At 42.9% G+C, this 24,059-nt stretch overlaps 1 protein-coding gene across 5 annotated transcripts in view; it reads left to right on the forward strand.

Annotated features, from left to right (window-relative positions):
* The window catches only part of garnl3 (GTPase activating Rap/RanGAP domain like 3), a 94,188-nt gene that overhangs the window by 26,906 nt on the left and 43,223 nt on the right, over positions 1–24,059 (forward strand). For all 5 annotated transcript variants that reach the window (XM_061262853.1, XM_061262857.1, XM_061262855.1 and 2 more), the window contains exon 3: positions 18,050–18,124. In XM_061262853.1, the coding sequence (XP_061118837.1) occupies positions 18,050–18,124 (75 nt within the window). The remainder of the gene's footprint in view (positions 1–18,049; positions 18,125–24,059) is intronic.

Genomic DNA, 24,059 nt, shown 5'->3' on the forward strand with positions numbered 1-24,059 from the left:
CTGTATATCGCATGTATATATATATATATATACACACATATATATATATGTATATATATACATATATATGTGTGTGTGTATATATATATATATATATATATACTGTATATAGCATTTTCGGATGAATTGGCCTAAGCCTGAGATGTGATACATAGGCTCTGTGAATCATTTTGTAATGCATCAGATGGTGTGCTAGATTCTTGGACACCAGTTTTGCGAGAAGTTGTATTCAAATTGAGTAACCTATGCTATTTCAAGTCTGTTTTGAGTCATGTTTATTTGTAATGTATTTCACATTTTTAAAAGTCAGTAAAGATGTGAAGATGCAGGTGATTCAGTGTGAAATATGGAAATGTTCATTAACATCTGAATCTCATGTGAAAATGTCACATTTTCTTTTCATGTGTGAATATTTTAATTCATATGTGAAAATGTTACATTCACATGTGATTTTCCCATGTGAAAAAGCTCATTGCTTATGTGATTGTTTCGTATGGGATGCCATGAAGTTTTTTTTTGTTTTTTTTTCATAAAGACAGGCAGTCCCAGAATCAGCAAGCAGCCTGCGACAGCAAATGCCTGTGCACATATTATAGCATTAGAGAAAAGCTGATCCAATTACCACATGGGGCGGCTCCTTGTTGTGGAGATGAGACGCTGAAAAACAAGAAAATACCCTCTATAGACAAACAGAAAATGGATGTCTTCAGAGTTGATTGCTCCTGGTCACCAGATGGGTTACGAGGGGATCGGAGCCTGCAATCTGGCTGCACAAGTAGAACATATTAGCTTGCATTCAGGAAATAACCCAGTTTTCATCTGGGTGCTGAAGAGGACTTTGTTTTTTCTGAACACATTCATGGCAGGATTTCAGCATCCTCGGTTAAATTAAAAACAGTGGACGCTGGACGAAATAACGTTTTAGTTGTTTTTTTTGTTTTTAGTTAGTTGTCGAGCTTTTTTACGAGTTTCCCAGGGTCTGTTCACAGGGTAATAAATGCCAAATAATGTTGGCACTGTCTGTGTTCCAAATAGCCATGCTTCTGTGAAAGCTAAAGATCGTGTGAGATGTTGCGTTACCAAGCCTTGAAAACCTGAGGTGATTAGTAATTATGAAACACCCACTAAACACTCCTGCCAAGATTTACGTAAATGAATGCTTGGAATTTCTCTGCCTCCAAATGCATTTTTTAAAGCACATTAAGTCATCATGATTGTAATATAGAACTCAGAGAAGGACAATAGAAGCTATTTAAAGTCTTCAGAAGAGGTTGAATATGCTGTTGACTGGTATACATGGTTTTAGTACATTACCAATGACTATATTTTCATGTACAGGTATTCACAACTGAAAGAAATGGGAATTTACAATGTTAAATACAGACTACCAAAATTAAATCTTAGCACATGCCCCATCGTGGATATTTTTTTGGAAAAAATGCAGTAGCACACAAAAGAATGGGGAATTTCTGTTGCATCCCTAAAGGTATCACTCTCCTCTGTCTCTTTCTCATGTTCCTCATATTAGTCCGGGGACTGCATGGCGAACACAAGGCTGAATCTCGTCCAAAAAGCCCTCCCAGTGTCCAATGGCAGCGCGACCAGTCAGGCGACCTCCCTCTCCACACTCTCGTTTCTCAAGAGGCCCAGCTGTACAAAGGCCCACAGGGCCCTCATTATGTGTGGGAAAAAAAAAGCCAAAGGAGGAAATTTAATCCACAGAATACACACAGGGATAAAATCAATACTTAGACCTACTGGCAGAGAGCTGCGGAGTCCTGATTTGGCTGTCAGGCTCACAACACAACAACAGAATGCATTGTAGTGAATGTGTTGGGTCACTGTGGAGGATGTGCAGTACGTGGTAGGGACAGAGACTGTGGGTGTGGTAGCTCATTACTGAGACTCCTGTCGCCATGGTGCTGTTTGTCTCATCGTCTCAGTAAGCAAGGATGTTTTTGTAAGAACTGGGGAGAATGTTCTTAATTTTGGAGCAAATTAATTGTGATGCTGTGACCTTAAGATGTTGATTGCGTATTCATTGGTTAAATTGTGTCTCCCTCAGAATGTCTGAGCCTGTCAGAAGTAGAAACCTAAACCTAGTACATTGTTTGGATATCGCAAGCGGGATTCCTCTCAGAGGAGCTGAGAGCATTGGGTTACTCATGCTATCATGTAGGAACAGGAACATTATACCACTTGTTGACTCACCAATTGGTATAATGTTACTTATGCTATCCTTTAGGAATAGGAACATTACACCACTTGTTGATTCACCAAGCTGGTTGGAATGTAAGAGGTCAGGCCGGCTTTGAAAATGACTGCATTATGCCGTCCGACAGTGTTCGTTTCCTGCGTAAATAGTCCTTTATGCTGCATTCAAAGCCTGGTTTTAGCCCGGTTTGAGCGCACATCTCGGGAAGTTGCCTGAGGATGACTTCATCAAGGTTAATAGTATTTCCAGTGGGTCCAGCAGCAGATTAAGGAGGCGATGCGGCTGGGCTTGGCTCTGCCTGCTGCAGTGTATTGCAGTTAGGTCTCGGATACTTGTGCCAAAAATCAATTCACTGTCGCATTTAGCGAGAACTTCTCTCCATAAAACTAATTGTGCACAATTTGCTTTGGTATTAACGTATCATTGTTATCATTTTATCATTGGTGTTATTTTATTTCATCACTTTTGATTGAACTGCCATTGAATGAGGTGTAACAAGAAATCGCATTTAGTGTGTGGAAAACTGTCAAGCATGAAATCATTAGAGAAAAAAAACATCGTTGGACATCTTTAATCATTTTTTTCATTCCAGAGCCTTAGTAGTTGTCTGTGATCTCAATATTGAAAGTCTGCATGATGTTTTCTGAAAGCATTCACTAGTAGAGGAACCATTTTGATTAGGGGGGGAACTTACCCCAGCAAGGTCTTGTTGCTGCTGGAGGAAGCCTGCCGGTTTGAGCAGTAGCATACACACACTGTGGGACTATCGCTGTCCTTGGCTTGGACCCTGTGCCGATGCCTCATTCAACACATTGTTCTCAGCGCTCATCGATATCCGCATCCTGTGTGCTGCGGAGAAACTGGGTTTCCAGCCAGTGTGCTATGGGCTGCATTACTCGTGTTTAATGTGTGTTGCGGTGTGCCCTCCACTTTCTATACAGTGGGGATAGATAGAGGTTTCCCACTGTTTGCATTGTGGGGCCAGAGGCATTCTGGGAAGGAGCCCCTTCCTGACTATGCAGCACCGTAGTAGAAGGTACGTTTTATTATAGTATAGTATAGTATTGGCATTTCGGCAGACGCTCTTATCCAGAGCGACGTACAGACTGAGCAGGAGACAATCCTCCCCTGGAGCAATGCAGGGTTAAGGGCCTTGCTCAAGGGCCCAACGGCTGTGTGGATCTTATCGTGGCTACACCGGGATTAGAACCACCAACCTTGTGTGTCCCAATCGTTTACCTTAACCACTACGCTACAGGCGTATATATTATAATCGGGTGCCAGGAAGAGAGTGAGATTTAAACTGAAGAACATTGGATAAAAAGGTTAATTCATCCAACATAGGTTAGCAAGATTAGATAAAACAAGTTAATTGCAGTTTCCTTTTATGGTTAAAAGATCACGTCATCATCCTGGGTGCTGAAAGTGGTTTGATCTTCGAGGAGGAAAACTGAAGAAAAACAAGATAAGGCGTGAAGTGTACTGGGGGGACACAGTATTTATATTTTTAAATAGAAATCAGTTGTTTCAGTTCTTCATATTCAAAGGACTAAACCAGCTCTACTTGTCAAAATAGTGGCGTCACGCCCATGGAACTGCACTCTTCACCCTGCTGTTGCCATCGGTTCATCAGACACTGGAATCATCAACTGTGTATTAGCATATTTGTATTGGGAGGGAACACCACAGGGAATTTGAACTATTTCCATTGCTTTGGCTTTTGGCTGCATGATGTGTCATCTGAAACCATAAAAAAAACAGTTGGGTGGCATATCATTAAGATTGGACTTACCAGTGTGATTTTATGCACACTTAAATTATCACATTTTTGCTAATTTGTTTGTTACACATTCCACTGGGAACTAGGTTTACATTGCTTACTTAAAATCACACTAAGTGAAGAAATTAACACAGCATGCAAAATGTAGTAGTGACAAGGTTTTTTTACTCTGATTGTAAATATCATGCACTGAAATGATTATGCTCTCGTGTGATTGTTATGATCTCACCCTCTTCTGAGACTTGTGTGGCGTATTCTTGACCACAGGCGTCCCTGTGTGTGTTTGCTTCACACATATCCGGAGCACCAGTAAATCACGTGACTTTAAGTGTGACACGGAAGGGCATGACAAAGTAGAAACTGACGCACATACGCCAAAGTGCTATACAGTGCCCGGCTGTCACAACTGGCTCACTCAGTTTGGGTCGCTGCAGATCTGCTATAAATAAACACCAATCAGGATCATGCCTCTCACATATTAAATATTTTAATTCCGGTTTGATGAGAAATCATCATCCAACCTTTTGTTGGATTGACCAGAGGAGAAAGCTGGCAGCTGCATTTAAACGAAGGCACGTCGCGAGACAGTGCCAGAGCAGTGGCTGGGCTTAGCAGGCCACATTCAGCAGAGATGTAGAGACATGGTAAACATAATTCGACTCGTTCTCCTTCGTCGCCTTAGTTCTAGGCGAGCCCCGAGTATGCTCCTCATTACATGTTGTGCTTACATGAAGTGCGACTGGGGATAAAAAATGGTCACACATTATTTTGAGTCAGTCTTTGATGAAGTCACACAAACAGAGCTTTGTGTTGCTGCTAACTCAGTGAAAATGACTTCAGGACAAACACGGTGAAAATGACAGCACTCTGCTCTCCCAGTCAACCCACATGAAAGCCTTCCTTTGGTGTTTTGGATCCATTTAAACCAATGTCTTAAACCATCTGTTTTTAACAGAAAACAAGTTTCTACAGCATGGTTTATATTTACCAAGTTTTACATACATGTACATTTGTTAATGGACCTTCTTACACAAGTCTCATATCTCAGTCTCATAATAATTGCATCATTTCAAAGTACTTTTTTAAAATAATTGCTTTACATGGGCTCAGCCATTAGTGACATTAGACAAGTAGTGGTAGAACGTATTCTTCATTTTTCTCTTTTTCGTACAATAGTTAGTAGTACAATGTTTTGGCAGAATAAGATCAAAAATTATTAACTGTATTTACCATTAATTATATTTTGTGGATGAGCTAAATGGAGAGTCATAAAACCTCTGAAATATTAAGCCCTGCAAAGCTACTGCATTTTGATTTGAATTGAAGCCCCAGTAATAATCAGTGTGTGGCATGAAAGGCAGCTAAGGTATGGTCATGTTTTGAGTTATGACCATGGGCATGGTGCCAATTATATTTGTAACATATGGTTACAATGAGACAGGTGGAGCTGTCTCTGTCTCTGTCTCTGTCTCTGTCTCTGTCTCTGTCTCTGTCTCTGTCTCTGTCTCTCTCTCTCTCTCTCTCTCTCTCTCTCTCTCTCTCTCTCTCTCTCTCTCTCCCTCTCCCTCTCCCTCTCCCTCTCCCTCTCTCCATCTCATTGGAATCGGCCAAGGGGGACATATCTCACCAAAAATATTTACTCCATACGGCTTCCTCTGGCGCTGTGGAAGGAGCCCAGGAGAGAGAATCTGGCTAATGCAGCCTGGCGTCCTCTTTGAAACCGAGCACAATCGAGCCAGTGCAGTCTGTCGGCCTGGCGTTATGTGTACAAGCTGTAGTCATTATCTCACCATCACTATCGGCATCCACGGAGCAGTGTCATCATCGCCATCACCCTTTCTGTCTGCGGAGAAGTTTTCTCCCGGGTCTTGGGTCCCGATGGAAGTCCGTGGACAGAAGGAGGAAGGGGGGTGCGTCAGGTTGGGGCCTGTGAGGAGGCTTTGTGTTCGTTCACAGTGCTGGCCTCCTTTCGCTGGGGCACCTGTCACAGGCAGAATTTCGAGGAGAAGAACCTCATACTGTCAAATGTCGAGGTGGGTTGTTGATGTTTTGGGGTTGTTTTGCTGCCAGTGGTCCAAGGGCACTATGTAAGATCAATGGCATAATGAATTTGACAAAGTACCAGCAAATTTTGGCAGCAAATCTGGTCGTCTCTGCTAGGGAGCTGAGACCTCTGCTAGGGAGCTGAGACTTGGTCGTAGGTAGATTTTTCCAGCAGGACAGTGACTCTAAACATACATCAAAATCCACACAGAAGTGTTTAAGTGAAAACAACATCCATGTTCTGCAATGACCATCTCAGTCTCCAGACTTGGACTCTGATAAAAAAAATCTGTGGTCTTAACTGAAGAGGGCAGTACATAAGCGCAAATCCAAGGATATCAATGATCTTGAAAAGGTCAAAAATACCAAAACACCAAATGTGTTCTCTATCCTTATGACAAATTAGAGGAAGAGACTCATGGCTGTCTTCTTTGGCTGACATTTATCAATTATCCTGGACCTGACTGTAAAGAGAAATAATGAACTGCAGTAATTAAATTACATTCTGGGATGATGAGCAAAAACCATAATTTCTCTGAGACTGTTGATTGTAACGTGCACACAAATATGGTTTTCCTCTGACAACACACAGGACATGCAACTTAAATAGCACAAATAGATCTAAATTCTGAGAAAACACAAATTGATACCAATTCAATCAATCAAAGCATTTCATAGTCGTTTCATGTATATAAATACCAAACCAATGAAACATTCCCTTCTTAAATATGTACACACGGTAAATATGAAATATGTAAATATGAAAAACAGTTTTCTCTCAGTACAGAACAAATCAAAGGTTGATGTGAAACGAGAAAAAAGTGTAGAAGAGAGGAACAGCTGAATCAAAGATTACAAGCCGGAGAAAATTCATCGCTTTGGCCTTGAGCTGTTTTAGTACCTAGGAGGAATATCCACCAAGCATCTTGTTATAGTAACATTGAGTCTCTGTCCCAGCCCCTTCAAAGCCTATTCACCCACTTCAATCCTACAAATCAGAGCGAACATACGATGCAAACATACGATCTCATTTAGGGAAAAAATATGGCCGCATCTTTGTTTCTGATTGTGCTCTCTGTTCCCCAATCCAAGCATGACAGCGCAACCAAAAATAAAGATGTAGGATCTCCAGCCTCTAGACGTTTTAACGATATGTGACTCAGTGTAAACTCAGACTCTGTGATTGGAGTGTGTGAATAATCATTGTAAGAGTAGGGACATAGAGATAATAAGCTCATCACATCAAGTGCTGGCTTTCTTCGTCTTCTTTTCTTAAATACATGTGAAATGTATAAATATAAAAATGGTTCATATAAATAGAGAAATATGTTTTACATTTATAGTTAGTGGAACTAACTAACTCCACACAAAGTGATTCATGCTCGTTATACTTTGGATAGCTTTTATATTGCCTGGATTCACCCTTCCCATCCTAGACATCCTTTGAAACATCCATTCTGAAACCATTCTGATTTGGGGAAAATACATCAATTGGTCTTGAATTTATCCGAATTGTCTTTAGTGCCCCCATGAGGCCAAACACTGTGATCTTTGGCAGTTGAAACTCAGAGGGCGCAGATACCGTACCCAAATAAACGACTGGTCACTACAAAAACTGCAAATACCATTGGTGTTTGTATTTAAGGGACTCTCCGAGTCTTGTTTCTGAGGAACATGATTTCAGTAGTTCACTGAAAGAAGCCTTGCCATGATGCACGCAGTAAATGGCGGAGTGCCCTTCTTCCCTGTATGGTTTTTAATGTGAAATTCCTTGCAGTCTTGTTTGTAAATTAGTGAAAAAGACTCCCTTGAATGTAATCAGTTTTTCATTTTATTCAAACATGAGTCACTCTCTAAAGGTTACAGTTGCTCGTATTTTTAACCAGTGACATTCAATGCAGAATGTTGAAGCTTTGAACCCATGCTAAGTCTCATATAAAATATTTACACATAATATATAATGTATAGGTCTATATAGAATTTTTCAAAACAGGCTGCACTGAGTGCACAATGCAGGATAATATTATAATATTGTTCAAATGAATTACTGAAGATACAACTGCGTTAAAACCCTGTTTAACGTATTTATATAATATACTCTTTAGTGGCAATTTCTTAGAAGCAGTACGAAATGTCCTGGCTGCGTCTCTCAGCATGTACACTGTTGCTAATGACTGGAGCTTTCAGATACCTGCTTGGCACATGTAATGTCTGCTCGGGAAGCCTTTTCCATGCGGGGTTATAAAACAGCACGGTAATGAGCAGACCATCTCCCCGCTGCCTGCATTGGGAGACACGTGAGTCCGCATAAGCAGGTGCTCTACCTTTTCAGTGCTCTGATGAGATCAATTACCTAGCTGCAGTGACAATAGCATTGATTCATCCTGTCACTGTGCAGGGTGGTCTTTCACGTCGGGCCGCTGGGAAATCACAGACCGCCTTATAAAAGCCAAAGCTCATTTGCGCTGGAGAAACGCTAATTTACGCTGGAGAAACGCTCATTTACGCTGGAGAAATGTTTTACTGTGACTATCTTCACTTGCGTCAGTGCTGACATGTATCCACACAAGATGTTCCTGTCCTTCCCACTGTCTTCTGAAACAATACTACTGCTACTACTACTACTGCTGCTACTACTACTAGTACTACTGCTACTATTGCTACTACTACTACTGCTACTACTACTACTGCTACTATTGCTACTACTACTAATACTGCTACTACTATTGCTACTACTACTACTACTACTACTACTACTGCTACTACTATTGCTACTACTACTGCTACTACTATTACTACTGCTACTACTACTACTATTGCTACTACCACTACTACTACTGCTGCTGCTACTACTACCACTACTACTAGTAACAATAATACTACTAATAATAACTACCGTTACCAGCTAGCTAATGTACACTTTGATATGCAAGCCAAGCCCAGCAAACAGTTGGCTAAAACACTAATCAAAACAATTGACACTTTGCCCCAAAAGGCTGGTGTGCTTTGTTGGAAATGTCTGTACATACGGTCTACTAAACATACTTCAGACTGTCCTACATATCCTCCATACCCTTTTCCCCCGGTGATGAGGAAGTGTCTTAAGACGGTAAACCAATCCACCCTTGTTATAAAAAGCCCTCACCAACGTCCTCTCTAATTTATTGGACTGTGATTGGATTCGGCCATTCCTTTCATTGGGACCTCCTAAAAACTATGGTTTACTTCCTGAAAAGTGTGCTCCTCAACTACTTTCTGCTAAGCATAGAGAAAGATAGCCTAATGGTTTTCAATTATTCAGCTCGTTTGCCGTTTTGACTTCAATTGCCCTATGCCATTATTAGTTTTTGTCTGGTTGCTTGGGTCATGAAATATAATGAATGCATTGTTGGATATTCATGCCAGCATAGTGTCCTGTGTTTGCATACTATTATATTTCACCAGATGTAGTATGATATCTGGGTGTTTATCGCATGCTATTTCATGCGAGCTATGGTTTTGGACAAATAAACCAAAAATATATGATATTTATATAATATATTATAAAATACAATTTTACAACAGCCTGTGTAATCCCCATGAGATGGTCAACTGACCCTATTCTTTTTGGTACGATGGAAAAGTGTATAGAGGTGAAAGAAGAGGCATACCTCCACATGTAGCAGAGGAGAAAATTAATTTCACACACTTCTCCCAGGAGTATCGAGCCTCATGGACACATCCAGTATGGTTTGCTGCCTATTTGTAAAAGCCGAGTTGTGTGGGCCCTTGCCTAAGCTTTAATGTGCTCTATGGCACTACAGGGACTTTAGGTGTGTCAAGCACTCCTCAATACTCCACTGTTTATGATGTTTATAAGAACAGAAGATGGTGGAAATCCTGCCGTTTTATTGAGCGTTGCTATGATTGGTGCTTCATTTCCAAGGTCTATTTGTGAGTGTATTTGACAGCAGTCATGGTGATAGACATTTTTAAGCTGTCAAATGTGTAAACTCATAACCTGCTGCATTTGGTGGTTTGCGTCTTACAATACTGTAGGCTCATGTACACGGAAATCCACAAATTACTGTCACACATCCGAACATCAGCATAATGACACAAGCAGACTTGCACACGCAGATTCACATGGGAACACACAAGCACGCACAAATAGGCACATTAAATCACACACAAACATAGACACACACCAATAGATGAAGCCACTCACACACACACACACACACACACACACCAAGACTGCATTTCTCAAGAGGTGGCATGAATGTGTCCCCCCTCGGTTATTCTGAGGGTTTTTTTTTCAGCCTTTTGAGGGTTAATGTTGCAGGGTAAGAGACTGCATCGTCACATCTCATCCATCAAACCCAGATTCTGAGGCCAGGGATTTGAGCGCACTGTATACATAATGTGGGAGCCCTTTAGGGACATCATATTAGAGCCATATACCAGCGGGAAATGATCACCAGGCCGCGGTGAGCGAGGTCTACGCTGCAGAAGAGAACGCCGTCACTCATGTGCAGCGCCACACCTTCTCCAACTCTCCACGGCCAATTAGCTCGCTCGTGGACGCTGTTGCACGGCAACACCAGGAGGGTCCGCTTCACTGTGGCATCTGTGGCACGGTATCCCAGGATTCCTCCCGGGCAGGACTGCGTTAATGATGATGAACGGCTCGCTCCGCCCGATCCCCGCCTCCGGCCTCCTCAGGCACGCAGAGCCCGCCCGCACACGGAGGGGGTGAGGCGGGCTGCCGATGTAACCAAGGAGCCCAACCCTCGCACCGGACTCCTCACCTCCTCACGCATGCATGGAGCCATGACCACTCTGGTGATTTCACACTGGAGGTCACCGCTTATCCTGAACTCCTCTGCTAGGAAACAGCTGGCATGTTCTATTTCTGGACTGGTAACCCCCAATTCACCTACATCGGTGGATGCCAAGCAGTGGGGCAGGCAGAGGGTTTAATTTCTAGATTAATTTGGCTGCTGACTGAACCCCTAACATCCAGAGCCAAGGCTGGCCCGGAGCAGCAGGCCAGTGAAGCAATAACATTCGACCACATTGACAGGTTTACAGCAAGGACACATGAAATCCACAGTGTTTGGTTTTTAAACAGAAAATAAAACGTGTGTGCAGTCGAACCGTCCGTCCTGAAATAGGATGCATCGGAATATAGACCCCCACAGCACTCGCAGGAAATAGCTTAAAACATTACCCACGTGTGTCTCTCACATAGCCTTATGCTACATCACTTGCAGTGTTTTTACACCTTGGAGCAAAAAGAACAGAGATGTGACAAACATGGAGGTGGCCGGTGAAGTCTTAATATTGCTCTGGTGCGGGAAGCCTTTTAGTGGAAGCATGTGTCAGGGGTGCTAAAGGCACGTCTGACTGACGTGGGTACACTCTACACAGTACAGCTCACAAGATGGAATCCATTAAATTGCATATGGATTTCTCCAACGGAGTTTGGGCTTTGCTTCAGCAAACAGCAGTCTAGAAAACATAGTCCCGTGGGGTTATTCAAACCTCTCCCATCTCTCACCCGCCCCCCCCCCTCCATCCTCTCGCTCTCTCTCTGCATCCCATTATTTTTTCTTCTCGTTCATTTTCGTTCCTCTCCACTCTTCTTATTGCACTCTGTCCTCTGCGCCTCAGCCTATCTGTATCTCTCGCTTTCTTTCACTCCCCTCTTAGTCTTTCTCGGTCTCTCTCTCTCTCTCTCCAGTGTCTGAGAGCCGGTCTGCGTTTTAGCTCAGTCGGCATGCCGAATGGCGCTGTGCGGTGGAGGTTAACGCACACACTGCCGCAGTGCTTTGGGGTAACGGCTCAGTGTGTACACTGTACGTTTGCAGTGGAGATGCTGAAGGAATGACGAGAAATTAAGATTTTTAAGCTTGGAAATCTATATCAGTGAATCGGTAAAATATGCATTGTTAATGCAGCACATTGTGGATATACATATAGGTTGTTAATGCACACGGTAAACCATTTCTGTCATTGTCAACTGTTCATTTTTGAGAAGCAAAAACTCCTGTGTCCTTTCTGCTTGTATGTGTCCGCCTCTGCGGACTGAAACAACTTATATTCATTTCCAACTGACAAAAAAAACCTCCATAGCAAAGCTGTAGGTTCAGTTATGACAGAAGCTCCAGAGACTATCGTAACCTCAATAACATCATTATGAATTTGGTCCTTAATTGGTACTTTAAAAAGCTCCAAGAAAAGCCCACGTACCATTGCCGCCGAATATTATATTTCTTAATATCTCCTAGGGTATTGCATTTGGCTCAGTACGTCTGTGCTATCGGTCTGTTGGTCTGTGAGTATTGAATGGGTACCGTAATGAAGGCCGAGAGGTTGATTCAAACCGCTAAATCTCTGGACGCCCTGACTGCAATTGTGCATATGTATGGCACAAGACTTGCTTTATTTGTTATTTGTGCCTACAAACGAAAACCATTACATATTGTGTATGACCAGCATTTTAGGGTAAAGTACTGCTAAACCTGAATGGACTCCTTGTCATGTGCTCTGAATTGTACCCGGTGTGGCATTAATCTTCATCCACTCCTCCCCTCTAGCACACAGCCCAGTGCAGTACCGTCTCTGGTCTGCAGTAATGAGCCACGGTACTGCCACACTTCCAGTTTGGAGGATTTCATTTGATTGTTGTTCTCAAGACAATGAGAAATAGAATCAGCGTGTCTCTCCCTGCTCCAGCAACATAATTCAGTTTACCTGCAGTTCAACAGGCCTGCTTTTACAGGACTGGTAAAACTCCCAACTGATACCAAGACAAATAAACAATTGGGAAAATTGTTTTATAGATATGTTTTAGGAGGCGTATACCAGCACAATACATTGTTCAATATTGCCTGAATACAAATGACAAATTGGTATCCTGTTATTTATCTGATGTACAATTAAATAAACTGCCATTCTGGGTTTAAAATGAAGGAATATTATGAATTCAAGGTGTCGCCACTCATAAAATACATGTAATAAATGCATAAATGTTCATCTGGGCAGACATTTCTCCTTCAAGCCTAACGTGAAACCAAAAGAAACGGTAATCGAACACATAGGAAATTCATTCATAGTGATGAATATTACTATGACATAGAAAGAATATTAATATAAATGAGTAAGCCATGCCATCAAGACCTTCCCTTATAGTTCTGTCTGGTTTAAGTCAATCTGTCTCTGTGTCTTTAGAAAGGAAAAGACCATTTTATTTTATTTTTTCCTTGATGTGTCAATGTTAGCATGCTGTCCCATTACTAAAATGGCATTAGTGGACAGTTTCCTGAGGAAACGCCAGCGCACCATACTGAAGTTGTGCTTGCTGCTACGTTTGGGTTACAAGCCTGGCTTCAACCATTACAACACAATATTGTATACATCTATTACCATTTCCAGCAAAATATTGTATCGGAAGATTTTACAGGTCTTTCTCCTGCTTACACACAACACAACTGTGTGTGGCGAAGCAACATAACACTCATTTTACATTATTTCTTTATGACAATATTTATCTAGCCTACTTTTGTCAAGAACTAAATGTATGGAGGTGGAGAATCATCGGTTACAACAGGAACAGGAATAATAGTCACAAGTAACAACCCAGGTGCAGAGAATGAGCAGTTGACATGATGGCATGAAGAGCTTCCCTAGCCATCCGTTACCAGCTGTCAGTAGTGACACTGTTACCATCACACAATAGCCCTTACGCTGTCATTCAGCAAGTGCAAAGGCTCATGGGAAACGCACTTACCTCTGCCCTCTCACTAGCCTACTGTCATTTGAGAATGAATTGCCTTAGCAACAGATGAATAAATTATCGGAGGTTCAGCATTTGACCTGTTTTTTTTTTTTTCCCCTGGCTGCGTTCACAGAGGCCTTTCATCTGTGGGAAGTTGGCTAACCTGAAACCTTGAAGGTGTTTCTAAGAGGGGTAGACTTTCACGACAAGAGAACTGGGATGATAACACGGGTTAAGTTGCTGCTGTTATTGTCTTAGCCAACGACACAGCTGGGTCTGTGCTCATTTATTGAAAAAGGGAAAAGGGAAAGGCAGCTATTTATGTCTAGGTTGTCACTATTTATGTCTAGGTTGTGTTTCACCCACCGTGATGATACAGGCAGTCATTTTGGAATTTAAAAATGCCATAGTATATTTTATTATGTTTGCACAATCGCAATGTATGATATACTGCGCACAAGTATTTGGACAGTGGTACAATTTGTTGCTGTGGCTCTGTACTCCTGCACATTGGATTTGAAATGAAACTAAAAGCAGACTTCTTTAATTTGAGGGTTTTTACATCCATATTGGGTGATTTGTGTAGGCATTACAATCCTTATGGCTTCTCAGGTGTTTCTGATTAGTCATGTGTGTTCTGTTTAAATCAGTAAGTTAAATCGCTTGGTTTATTTAGGGGGTGGTTATATGTTGGACTACACATTTGAAAAAAAGCGATATAAAACAAATTGTGGAAAAACCCAGAGTTATCTTTACATAATAGTGACTCAGTCACAATCTGAAAAAAAAAGAAAAAACCATAATCTTGGCCCACACGCTCTGCCTGACAGCTTTGATCTCACCCAGACTCTCCTGGCACAGGCCCCAGTGAGCATGTGGCGCTGTGGAGCGCAGAGCGGGGAAATGGCCCCGGCCGTCCCTCCGCAGAACGCCGGCGGCATCACGCTCGCCATCCCACCAGCACGGGCAGCGCTATAGCGCTCAGCACTCGCGGGGCGAACGCGTGCCAATCCCAGCGTGCACCTGCCCGCGCAATCTGCGTCGCTGCCCCTCCGTTTCGCGTGCCGCCGCGGTCCGATTCCGTCACTCCCCTTCACCCCCCGCTCCCGCTCCGTCTTCTCCCGAACCGCGAGGGTCCATCTGCCGAGGCAGTGCGCGTCGCCCTCCCGTTCTTCCGCTCGGCAAACCCCCCCTCCTCCGGCCCCAGCGCTGCCGTCCCAGCGCCGTGTGTAAGAACACGATTTTGTTCTTGTAAATGATGCATTCGGTAACATTTGGCTGCCGAGGATAGAACGGGGGAAATAATTGCGTAATTTTCAGGATTCTGTTGCCTAGCAACCCACTCTGTGTTTGTCTGAGGGTGGGATGCCTCGTTTCCACGGTGAGTGTGCGCCATTGAGAAAAGATGACATCGCGTTGGAGATGGGAGACTCTCGGTTTCACTGCCGCGGGAAACCTCCATCTTCTCATTTAGAGAGAAACTGCATCCCACCTGGTCCGCTGTTGCTTCTGAAAAATATTCTTGTATATTCAGTATCACAAGGTATATGCCTGTATTAAAACAGGAATATATTTTGGGGAAATCGATTTTAAGCATCCATTTTCAGTAAACTCACTATCCTGCGAGTGTTTTATCAATGGCTAGCCTGAACCCCACAAGCACACGGCACAATGAGGAATCACACGCTATACAGGATGCTAACTTGGGTGGAACAGAAGACACACAGACACACACAAACACACACTTAATACTCTTATTGTCCACTACATACATGAAGCAACCTCAAAGGACAACAATGCAGAGAGTGAAACAGAACACGGTTCAAATAAAAAGGGTTGTTTGGCTTGTCTCCATAGAGGAACAACATCTGGAGAATTAGCAGACACATGTAGAATATGATGCATCCCCCCCCCCCCCCCCACACACACACATTGTACAATTTAGAATTTAAATTAAATTGTATTTCCCTGAAGATGTCCATATTGAATACTGAATACCTCCTCGTTTGTTTTAACAACTTGTTTTAACAGCAAAAGCCCATATGCAATCTTTTGTGATTTCTTAGGAAACACAGAAAATCAGAAGTCATGGAAAATGCTAAATGTAATTACACATTTCCGGTGAAGGCTGTAATCCATCTGAATTCTCAGGACAGACATTAAACACACATCAAGGCTGCAGATGCATTCTGTCTACTTGTTTTACACAAAGAGGCATGTGTCTTATTGATTGGTATTATGTATATACAACTATGTATGAACTAGCTTCATAAAATGTAGCTTGTTGCATGGACTTAAAAGGCAAGTGATGATTTGTTATGTATTGTATATAAATATGGGCTATATTACAGCACGTGCTGATTGCAAAGCATGACATCTGGCCGTTTTGAACACCCTGAACCTTTTTTGGAGCCACCCGTGTCGCCATTTTTCAACTAAATAAGAAGCCAGACTCAAACCTCTGATCTCATCAGTGTGAACTTAATGGAATTTGCAGTATTTTATGTGGGGTGGGGGGGGTTAATCAATCACTGTAATTTATTTGATTAAGTTATGAGTTATTAGTTTTTAGTAATGTAATTGATTGAGGTTTATTTTAGCTTCCAGTCCCTCACTGTTACATGGTCCAGGAGTGTGGGCCGCCACTTACTGTGTTGTTTTTTAGTGTTTTTTTTCCTCATTCTCAATTCTCAAAGTTTTCAATGGTCTTTACAGGAGTGAGTCACCGACCAGCAATCATTTTACAATCAGAAACTGAGTGTGGAGTGTAGCTACAGCCTACAGGGATGGGGGGATGGGGGGGGAGTGTAAACCGGAGAGAAGAGGAAGGGGGCATGGGAGGTAAAGGTGTAGAGGGGAGGAGGAGGAGGAGGAGACGTGCTGGATGAAGCAGAGAGAGAGAGAGAGAGAGAGCGAGAGCGAGAAGGAGGGAGGGGACAGGAGGAGGAGAAGAGGTTTGAAGGAAAGAGATTAGAGAGAGTAATGGAAGGAGAACTGAAGCAGGATGAAGAGGTATGGAGATGTAAGAGTAAACGACAAGAGGAAAAGGAGGAGTGAGAAAAAGGAAAAGGAGGTGGAGAGAAGGCTCTTTCATTGGTACACACTGTGTTTGCTGCAATACTGTATCGCTGTCTCTGGTGTGCCTCTTGAATCTCGGTTCCTGACTTAGAATTCATCATGTTTTTGGAACATCCCTGCTATGTAGTAGTGCAGTATTAAACATAACCTTTATAAATATGACCTTTCATTGTCCCCCAGCTCTTTCCTGTACCCCCTGCCGACCTCTCTGGCATGCTCTGACCTCTTCTTTTTTAGGAGTGTTTGTAAAACATTCTGTGCCACTGCCCAGACCTTTGCAATTCACTGCAGCCTTCTTAATGCTTTCCTCTCCTAACACATTCACTACACTAACGCGTCTGTTGTTCTATCTATCAGTCATTTAGTAATATTAATCATGGACTCAAAATACTTCCTTCATCACTAATTAAAATGATACATTTTTAATCTGTGAAATGTTTGCTAAAGTATTATGCTTTGAAATTAGGAAATGAATATTTACACGTGGCATGACATTTTAGGAGAAAAGAATTGGGGAGGAGGATTTGCTTACTGCTCAAAATAGCACATATAATACCTTCTCATTTACCACATTTGAATCAGTGCACATTTCTTTTTCACACTTATATAATAAAATGAATCAGTGAAATAGAATTAGAACTAAGGGCAAATGTGGTGTGGGCAAGTGCTTAACGGCTTTTTTAAAAGCAGTAACCATTCTTAAAACTGATAACTTTTAAGAATTAAAGGGTGGATCCTCACATTGTTAATTTATTGTTAGCTTATCTGTGAAATCCTTTATAAATGCCACATAGCATGCATAAGTAAAGTCTTTATATACATTCCTACACATGACATAAGGGCTAGCAATCACTTACAGTATGGAACAGTTGTAACATCTAAACCTTGTGACAACCTTACTCAGTGACGGAAAACTAGTCGATCAATATAAACACAAGAGTGGATTTTGGCCGCAGCCAGTCCCGTGAATGCGCAAAAGGCTAATGTGCATGCCACTGTTTTCATTCTACATTATGGAAACACCGTCTCGGTTAAACACAAGTCCTTTTTTGCACAGCATTCCAGGTTATTCTTGCCGGGAATCACACAGTGAATTGTATAATGAAAAGCATTATTGCTCTCTGCAGTTGAGATGCCCACTGACTTCCTGTTTCCTGTTTCCTGTTTTCAGCTGATCTCCAGCGATGCGGACGGAGCCATACAGCGAGCGGGCCGCTTCCGCGTGGAGAACGGCTCCTCTGAGGAGGTCAGTGCAGTGATGACCGTGAATAAATGGAGAATAGTCATCCTACACACGGGCGGCACGGATGGTGCAGTGGGTAGCACTGCCGCCTCGCAGCAAGGAGGTCCTGGGTTCGAATCCCCGTCGGCCGGGGCCTCTCTGCGGAGTTTGTATGTTCTCCGCGTGTGTGCGAGGGGTTTCCTCCGGGTACTCCGGTTTCCTCCCACAGTCCAAAGACATGCACGTTAGGCTGATTGGAGAGTCTAAATTGCCCGCGGTTATGAGTGTGTGAGTGAATGGTGTGTGTGCCCTGCGATGGACTGGCGACCTGTCCAGGGTGTATTCCTGCCTTTCGCCCAATGTATGCTGGGATAGGCTCCAGCCCCCCTGCGACCCTGTTCAGGATAAGCGGGTTAAGATAATGGATGGAATCCGACACACTCTCCCGGGTATATTCTCCAATGTGAATTCATCCCCTGTATCTATCAAGTGTTACAGTGTTCAGCATGATTTAATGCTCATGATGTAATTAGATATGGGTATGTGTTCTGCTCGGTGAATTAGACGGCATCGTCAGTCTTTGTAAACAAGACTGCCCATTACAGTTTAAGGACAGAGATGATGCAAAGCTGTTGGTCATACTCATTAGGGGAATCGAAGTACACAAGGTATAATCCCCTTTAGTACATTACAATGGTGGTGTTCCAGGCAGACAACCCCATTTCTTAATAATAATGGAATAAACTGCCAATTGACCTAGAAATATCACAAGGTCATAAAATGGTGATGGTAGTGCATCCCTAGAGTCTTAATCCAGCAGTCAACTCTGGACTATTCCTCTGCGAAGCAAAATGTACAGGAATTAAATCATTGTACATGGTGGCGTTGTGGAGCTACAGTTTGCCTTTAAATATTACCGGCTAATGAGAGCTAGAAAAAAAAATCCTCTTCTTTTAGCAAATGTTAATCTTCTGCAGCAGTGTGGAATATCTCCTCTGTGAAGCATAATGTGCTCACACTCAATACCAGCTGGTAAGGGCGCGGGAATCATTTGATGTTTCCGCAAGCGAGGAATGGCTAAGATATAAAAAGCCTTTCCAAGGAACAGAATTTATTCCAAGAAACAGAAAATAATGTGGGTGTGATTTCATGTCACGATGGGTTTAATTTTGGATTCTTTTCTCTTATTTATTCGGGTTTTCTGCCACCCAAGATCCTTTGCCTGCATCCACAGTCCGCCAAAGGTAACAGGCAGTGGGGCACAGTTGGGCTAGAGCAGATACAGTACTCTCTGATAGTGCCAGAGGAGCACTTGCACCTACGATGACACGTTTCAACAAATCCAGGCAGCATCTCACTATAATCATCTCCCGAACCCACCCATTCACTTCACAAGCCCTGAACAAGGTCGCTGTCATAGAAGAATTACTCATCAAGTGGGTTTCAATGAGCTCACTGTGTTTGAAAGCCTGGAGAGTGTTATTGCATTAACACAACAACACAAGCCGCTTTGTCCTTGTGGCCACAGAATAGCTTCACAGGACCAGGCACTAGAGCAGAAAAGGTCTCTCTCGCGCGGTCTTTGATCTCTGAAAAGGCAGCGGACGAGTTGGACACATCAAACGATGGCAGAAATGTGCGGTGGTTGTGGGAGAGAGTGTCTCGCCTCTAAAGGGCCTTCAGGACCGCGTGGTGCAGCTGGGCAGCCTCTCGACTGTCCACCGGGAAAGAGAAAAAACAAACAATGCACTTTGTGCTAATAAACATGACAAGATTTGTCCCGTCTCTGAAAAATGCTTGAGAACACTCACGCCATGTGTATGGATTGTTTTCTGGAAGGTAAAAATACAGTATATACACCCAGTGAGCTCTTAATTAGATATTTATTAGACGTTTTGGTCTTCTGCCGCTGTAGCCTATCCACTTAGAGGTTTGACGCGTTGTGTGTTCAGAGATGCTCTTCTGCATACCACTGTTGTAATGTGTGGTTATTTGCATTACTGTTACCTTCCTGTCAGCTTCAACCAGTCTGGCCCTTCTCCTCTGACCTCTCTCATTAACAATGTGTTTTTGCCCACAGAACTACTGCTTACTGGATGTTTTGTGTTTTTCGCACCATTGTATGCAAACTGTAGGGACTGTTGTGTGTGAAAATTCCAGGAAATCAGCAGTTTCTGAGATACTCAAACCACCCTGTCTGGCCTACCATCATTCCACAGTCCAAGTCACTTTGATCACATTTTTTCCCATTCTGACATTTTTCCCCATTTTTGGTCTGAAAATCAGCTGAACCTCTTGACCATGTCTGCATGCTTTTATGCATCTAGTTGCTGCCACATGATTGGCTGATTAAATATTTGCATTAACAGCTGCTGTACAGGTCTACCCAATAAAGTGCTCAGTGAGTGTAAATTAAAAAGAGCACGGCTTTGGCAGTATGCTGTCCCTTGTGCTTAAACACTCTTTAACATGTTCTCGTAAAATCGTAAAAAGTGGCACACAGTAGCTATGACAACCTGGAACATTTCTGTGTTGACATTAGTGCCCCAAAATCTCTCGTCCTGCTTCAGCTCCACCTGACTGTATTGATTTGTGCATCCTGTGTTCTCTGCCTCATGGTAGGCTCCAACCTGCGCTCAGCCTTTAATGCAAAGGTCACCATGGCCTTGCCGAGAACCTGTACAGAACTTCAATTAAAAAGGTCATAAAGGTTGGCAGGCTCTAGATGGTAGAGAACAGTTATGTCACTGATCATTCACAATGCCATCGAGTTCAATTAGTCTCAATGACCTCCTGGCCAGTGATATGACACTAAGCCACTGGATGCGCTGGTCTCTCGCTCACCCTGAAATGTGCAAATGTATTGACAGGGAGGGAGCCCAAGAGCCAGAGCCACAGGAATAAAGTAGGGTTTTCTGCTGAAATCGGCCAAACCAACGAGAAGGTGTGATTAAAAGATCCTTCAGCTCAGTGGGACTGTGTGGGACAGGACTGTTGGAAAGCTGAGAAGTGTCAGGTCTGTGGCGTGGCCTCATCAGAGCTCAGATGCAATTTGGGTGTCGCCTTTCAATGATCCCTTCCCATGAATATTACTGTATGTCGGGCGTGCATTTATTATGACCTATTAGTACACTCTAATATCACAAGCCCCAGTTTAGAAAGACACGGTCAACCGATGGCATTTAATGTAGATGGTTTTTAAAAGCCATTTACCCCGATGAAGGGACTACTACTATCCTCCTAAGACCCAGGACTTCATTTCTGTGTCCTCCAGGGGACTCATGAGCCATGTATACTACTGAAACCTATACTGCAAGCGATATTCAATAAAAATAAACAGTACTTCTGAAAATATTTTCACTGCAACATGGTTTGTCATCCAGGGTATGTGTATTGTCAAAACATTTGGTAAAGGTTCTGTTTGAGGACAGAAGGAAGATTTTAATCAGTCAATGACATCTTTTTAACAGAAAAAAAAAAGTTTTGGTTAAATTAAGTATTACAACATGAGGATTTAAAACATTTCTGGCAAGACAAACACTGTCAGCATGAATTCCTTCCTCTAGCTGTTTGTAATGATGCTTTTACGGGTGAATTATTTTATTAATCAACCAATACAAGGAAACATGCATAATAAAATGACCAAATTAAAAAAGTTTTTTTTTAATGAAATAGCTATTTTAATAGTTTTGTCAGAAATGTATGCGCCTGCACTGTCTATTCAATTCAGTGTGCAATCATTCAAACGCCACACGTTTCAGCTAATGGTTATTAAAAGCAATCACTGAAATGTAAGGTCTGCTGTAAATGGCCCATTATAGTATATTTAGCTGTTGTGAATACCTTTCAAATACGTCATTCTTCTCCCTTTATGACTGTATGGCGCAGTGTGACTACGAGGAGAAAGCAATTTGCAGTATAGAAAAAAAGTATAGTAACAGCCTTTTATTGAGTGGAGCTGTGGGATACAGCGACACAAGGACTCAGTGTTCTTTAATAAGTGCTGACTCACTGCAGTTCTAGCTCGCCCCTGCCCCAAAACACACACACACACCCAAACGCACATTCACACACACACACACACACACACACACACACACACACACACAAAGGCATGAACACACACGAATAAAGGCATGAACGCACACAAATACAAACATGAACACAGACACACACACACAGTTGTGTACTGACTGAAGGACGTTATCCCATGTATGCAGTAATCCACACAAACACTTGTTAACGCCCAAGCATTTTAATCAGGTCTCTTCTTTCCATCTTACGGCTGGCTCCCAAAAATCAGTAAAGATCCTGGCTTTCTCCGCTCTGCTGCAGTAACTCACTACATAATAGGTTGGCTGTCATTGTGTTGTCTTCCAGGCTGATTTGTGCTTGTAGTTATTGATAAGGTGTTAAGCTTTCCATCATCCAGGCAACCGCATGTACTGTACCAGCAAGACTCATTCACTAGTGTCACAGAAAATAAAGGCAAGAAGGGAAAGTGGTGAGGCGTACATGAATGGTAATAGCGCAGTGTTTTTCGCTGGGGAGACGACCGTTCACTTCCAAAGTATTACAGTTAATGATCTTAGTCACACGCCGTGATGCAGGGATAGACAGGAAAAAGGCTCTTATGTGCATTCTGAATGACAGAATTTGCTGAGAGATGAGGGCAACAGGACAGCGCATAGAAATGGGAAAAGTTACAAGCCATGACTTGTTTCTTTGCAACCGATATGCATCAGTTTAAACACAGCAGAAAAAGCTTGTCCAATAACTTAACAAATCATTTCATGAACAGCTATGGTATGTACTGTATCAGGTTTCTGAGTGTGTAGAATGCGAAGATGAACCCTTCCAGAATCACTCCAACCACAAAGCAGAAAGCCAGTCAGAGGTGTGCAATACAGCTGTGTGCACAAAAGAGTCAGGAGTAGAAGCTAGTATAGAGGAATTTCTAGCAATTTTCTATTGTTGTATTCATCATAGAACAAAGAAAACACAGAAGAACACAAAATTGGGTGTTTGTTATTGTTATTGTTATTTTTTTTTGGTGGCAGTGCTGTGACTTTTTTTGCTTTGCAGTTTGATTGGATAGACCCCAGGAAGTCACATACAAATGGGCACAAATAAACATAGCCGTATCTGCTCGATACAAGGCTTTTGAGTTATATCATTATGGGTATCCTTTCACAATCAGCAGTGGATCAATACCACTCAACTGATGGACTGCAGCTATATTAATTTAGAGTCCATTTGAACCAGAGTCCATGCTTTCACTTCCTCTCTCTGCTGTTTAGCCCCTTCAATGGCAAGCTTGCAAATCCCCTGTTCAATTCTTCATGTGGATGTTATGTGACATCGTTTTGCACATACGTTGTTGTCTTCAGCTTGCGGCCTTCACCTTTTAAATGCTATTCCAGTCGTGCCTCCTAGTCAAGCTCCAACACTGACAGGTGCATATATCTCCACCTAAGGGGATGTTTTACTGGGGCTAGTGCTCATGGGGCATCAGGAGTGACCGGGAGAGTGAGATTGCCAATGCAAGCTGTCAATAGTGTTTCTCCGTAGGGCAGTGGGGCATACACTCCCCCGGCAGGGAGAGGAGCTCGGAGCTCTGCCATGCAGGGGGGACCTCGGGGTACAGCCTCTGCTCCACATTGAGAGGAGGCAGTTGAGGCGGTTTGGACATCTGATAAGGATGCCCCCAAGGGAGCCTCCCTTTGGAGGGCTCCCAGACGCACCCTGCTGGGAGCAGTCCCGCGGCAGCCCCTGGAGACAGTCGCTGGGGAGAGGGGCGTCTGGGCCGTCGTTTCCACCACCACCCTGACTGGGACCGAGCAGAAAAAGATGGACGGATGGATAAATAAATAAGCAGGAACGTGTGCAGGGACTGTGGAGCGGGATTAACGCCGGAGATGGCTGCGGGGCGGGGTCAGGGCCACAGCTGTCAGCCTGC

This window comes from Conger conger, chromosome 12 (genome assembly GCF_963514075.1).
Source record: "Conger conger chromosome 12, fConCon1.1, whole genome shotgun sequence".
NCBI lineage: Eukaryota > Metazoa > Chordata > Actinopteri > Anguilliformes > Congridae > Conger > Conger conger.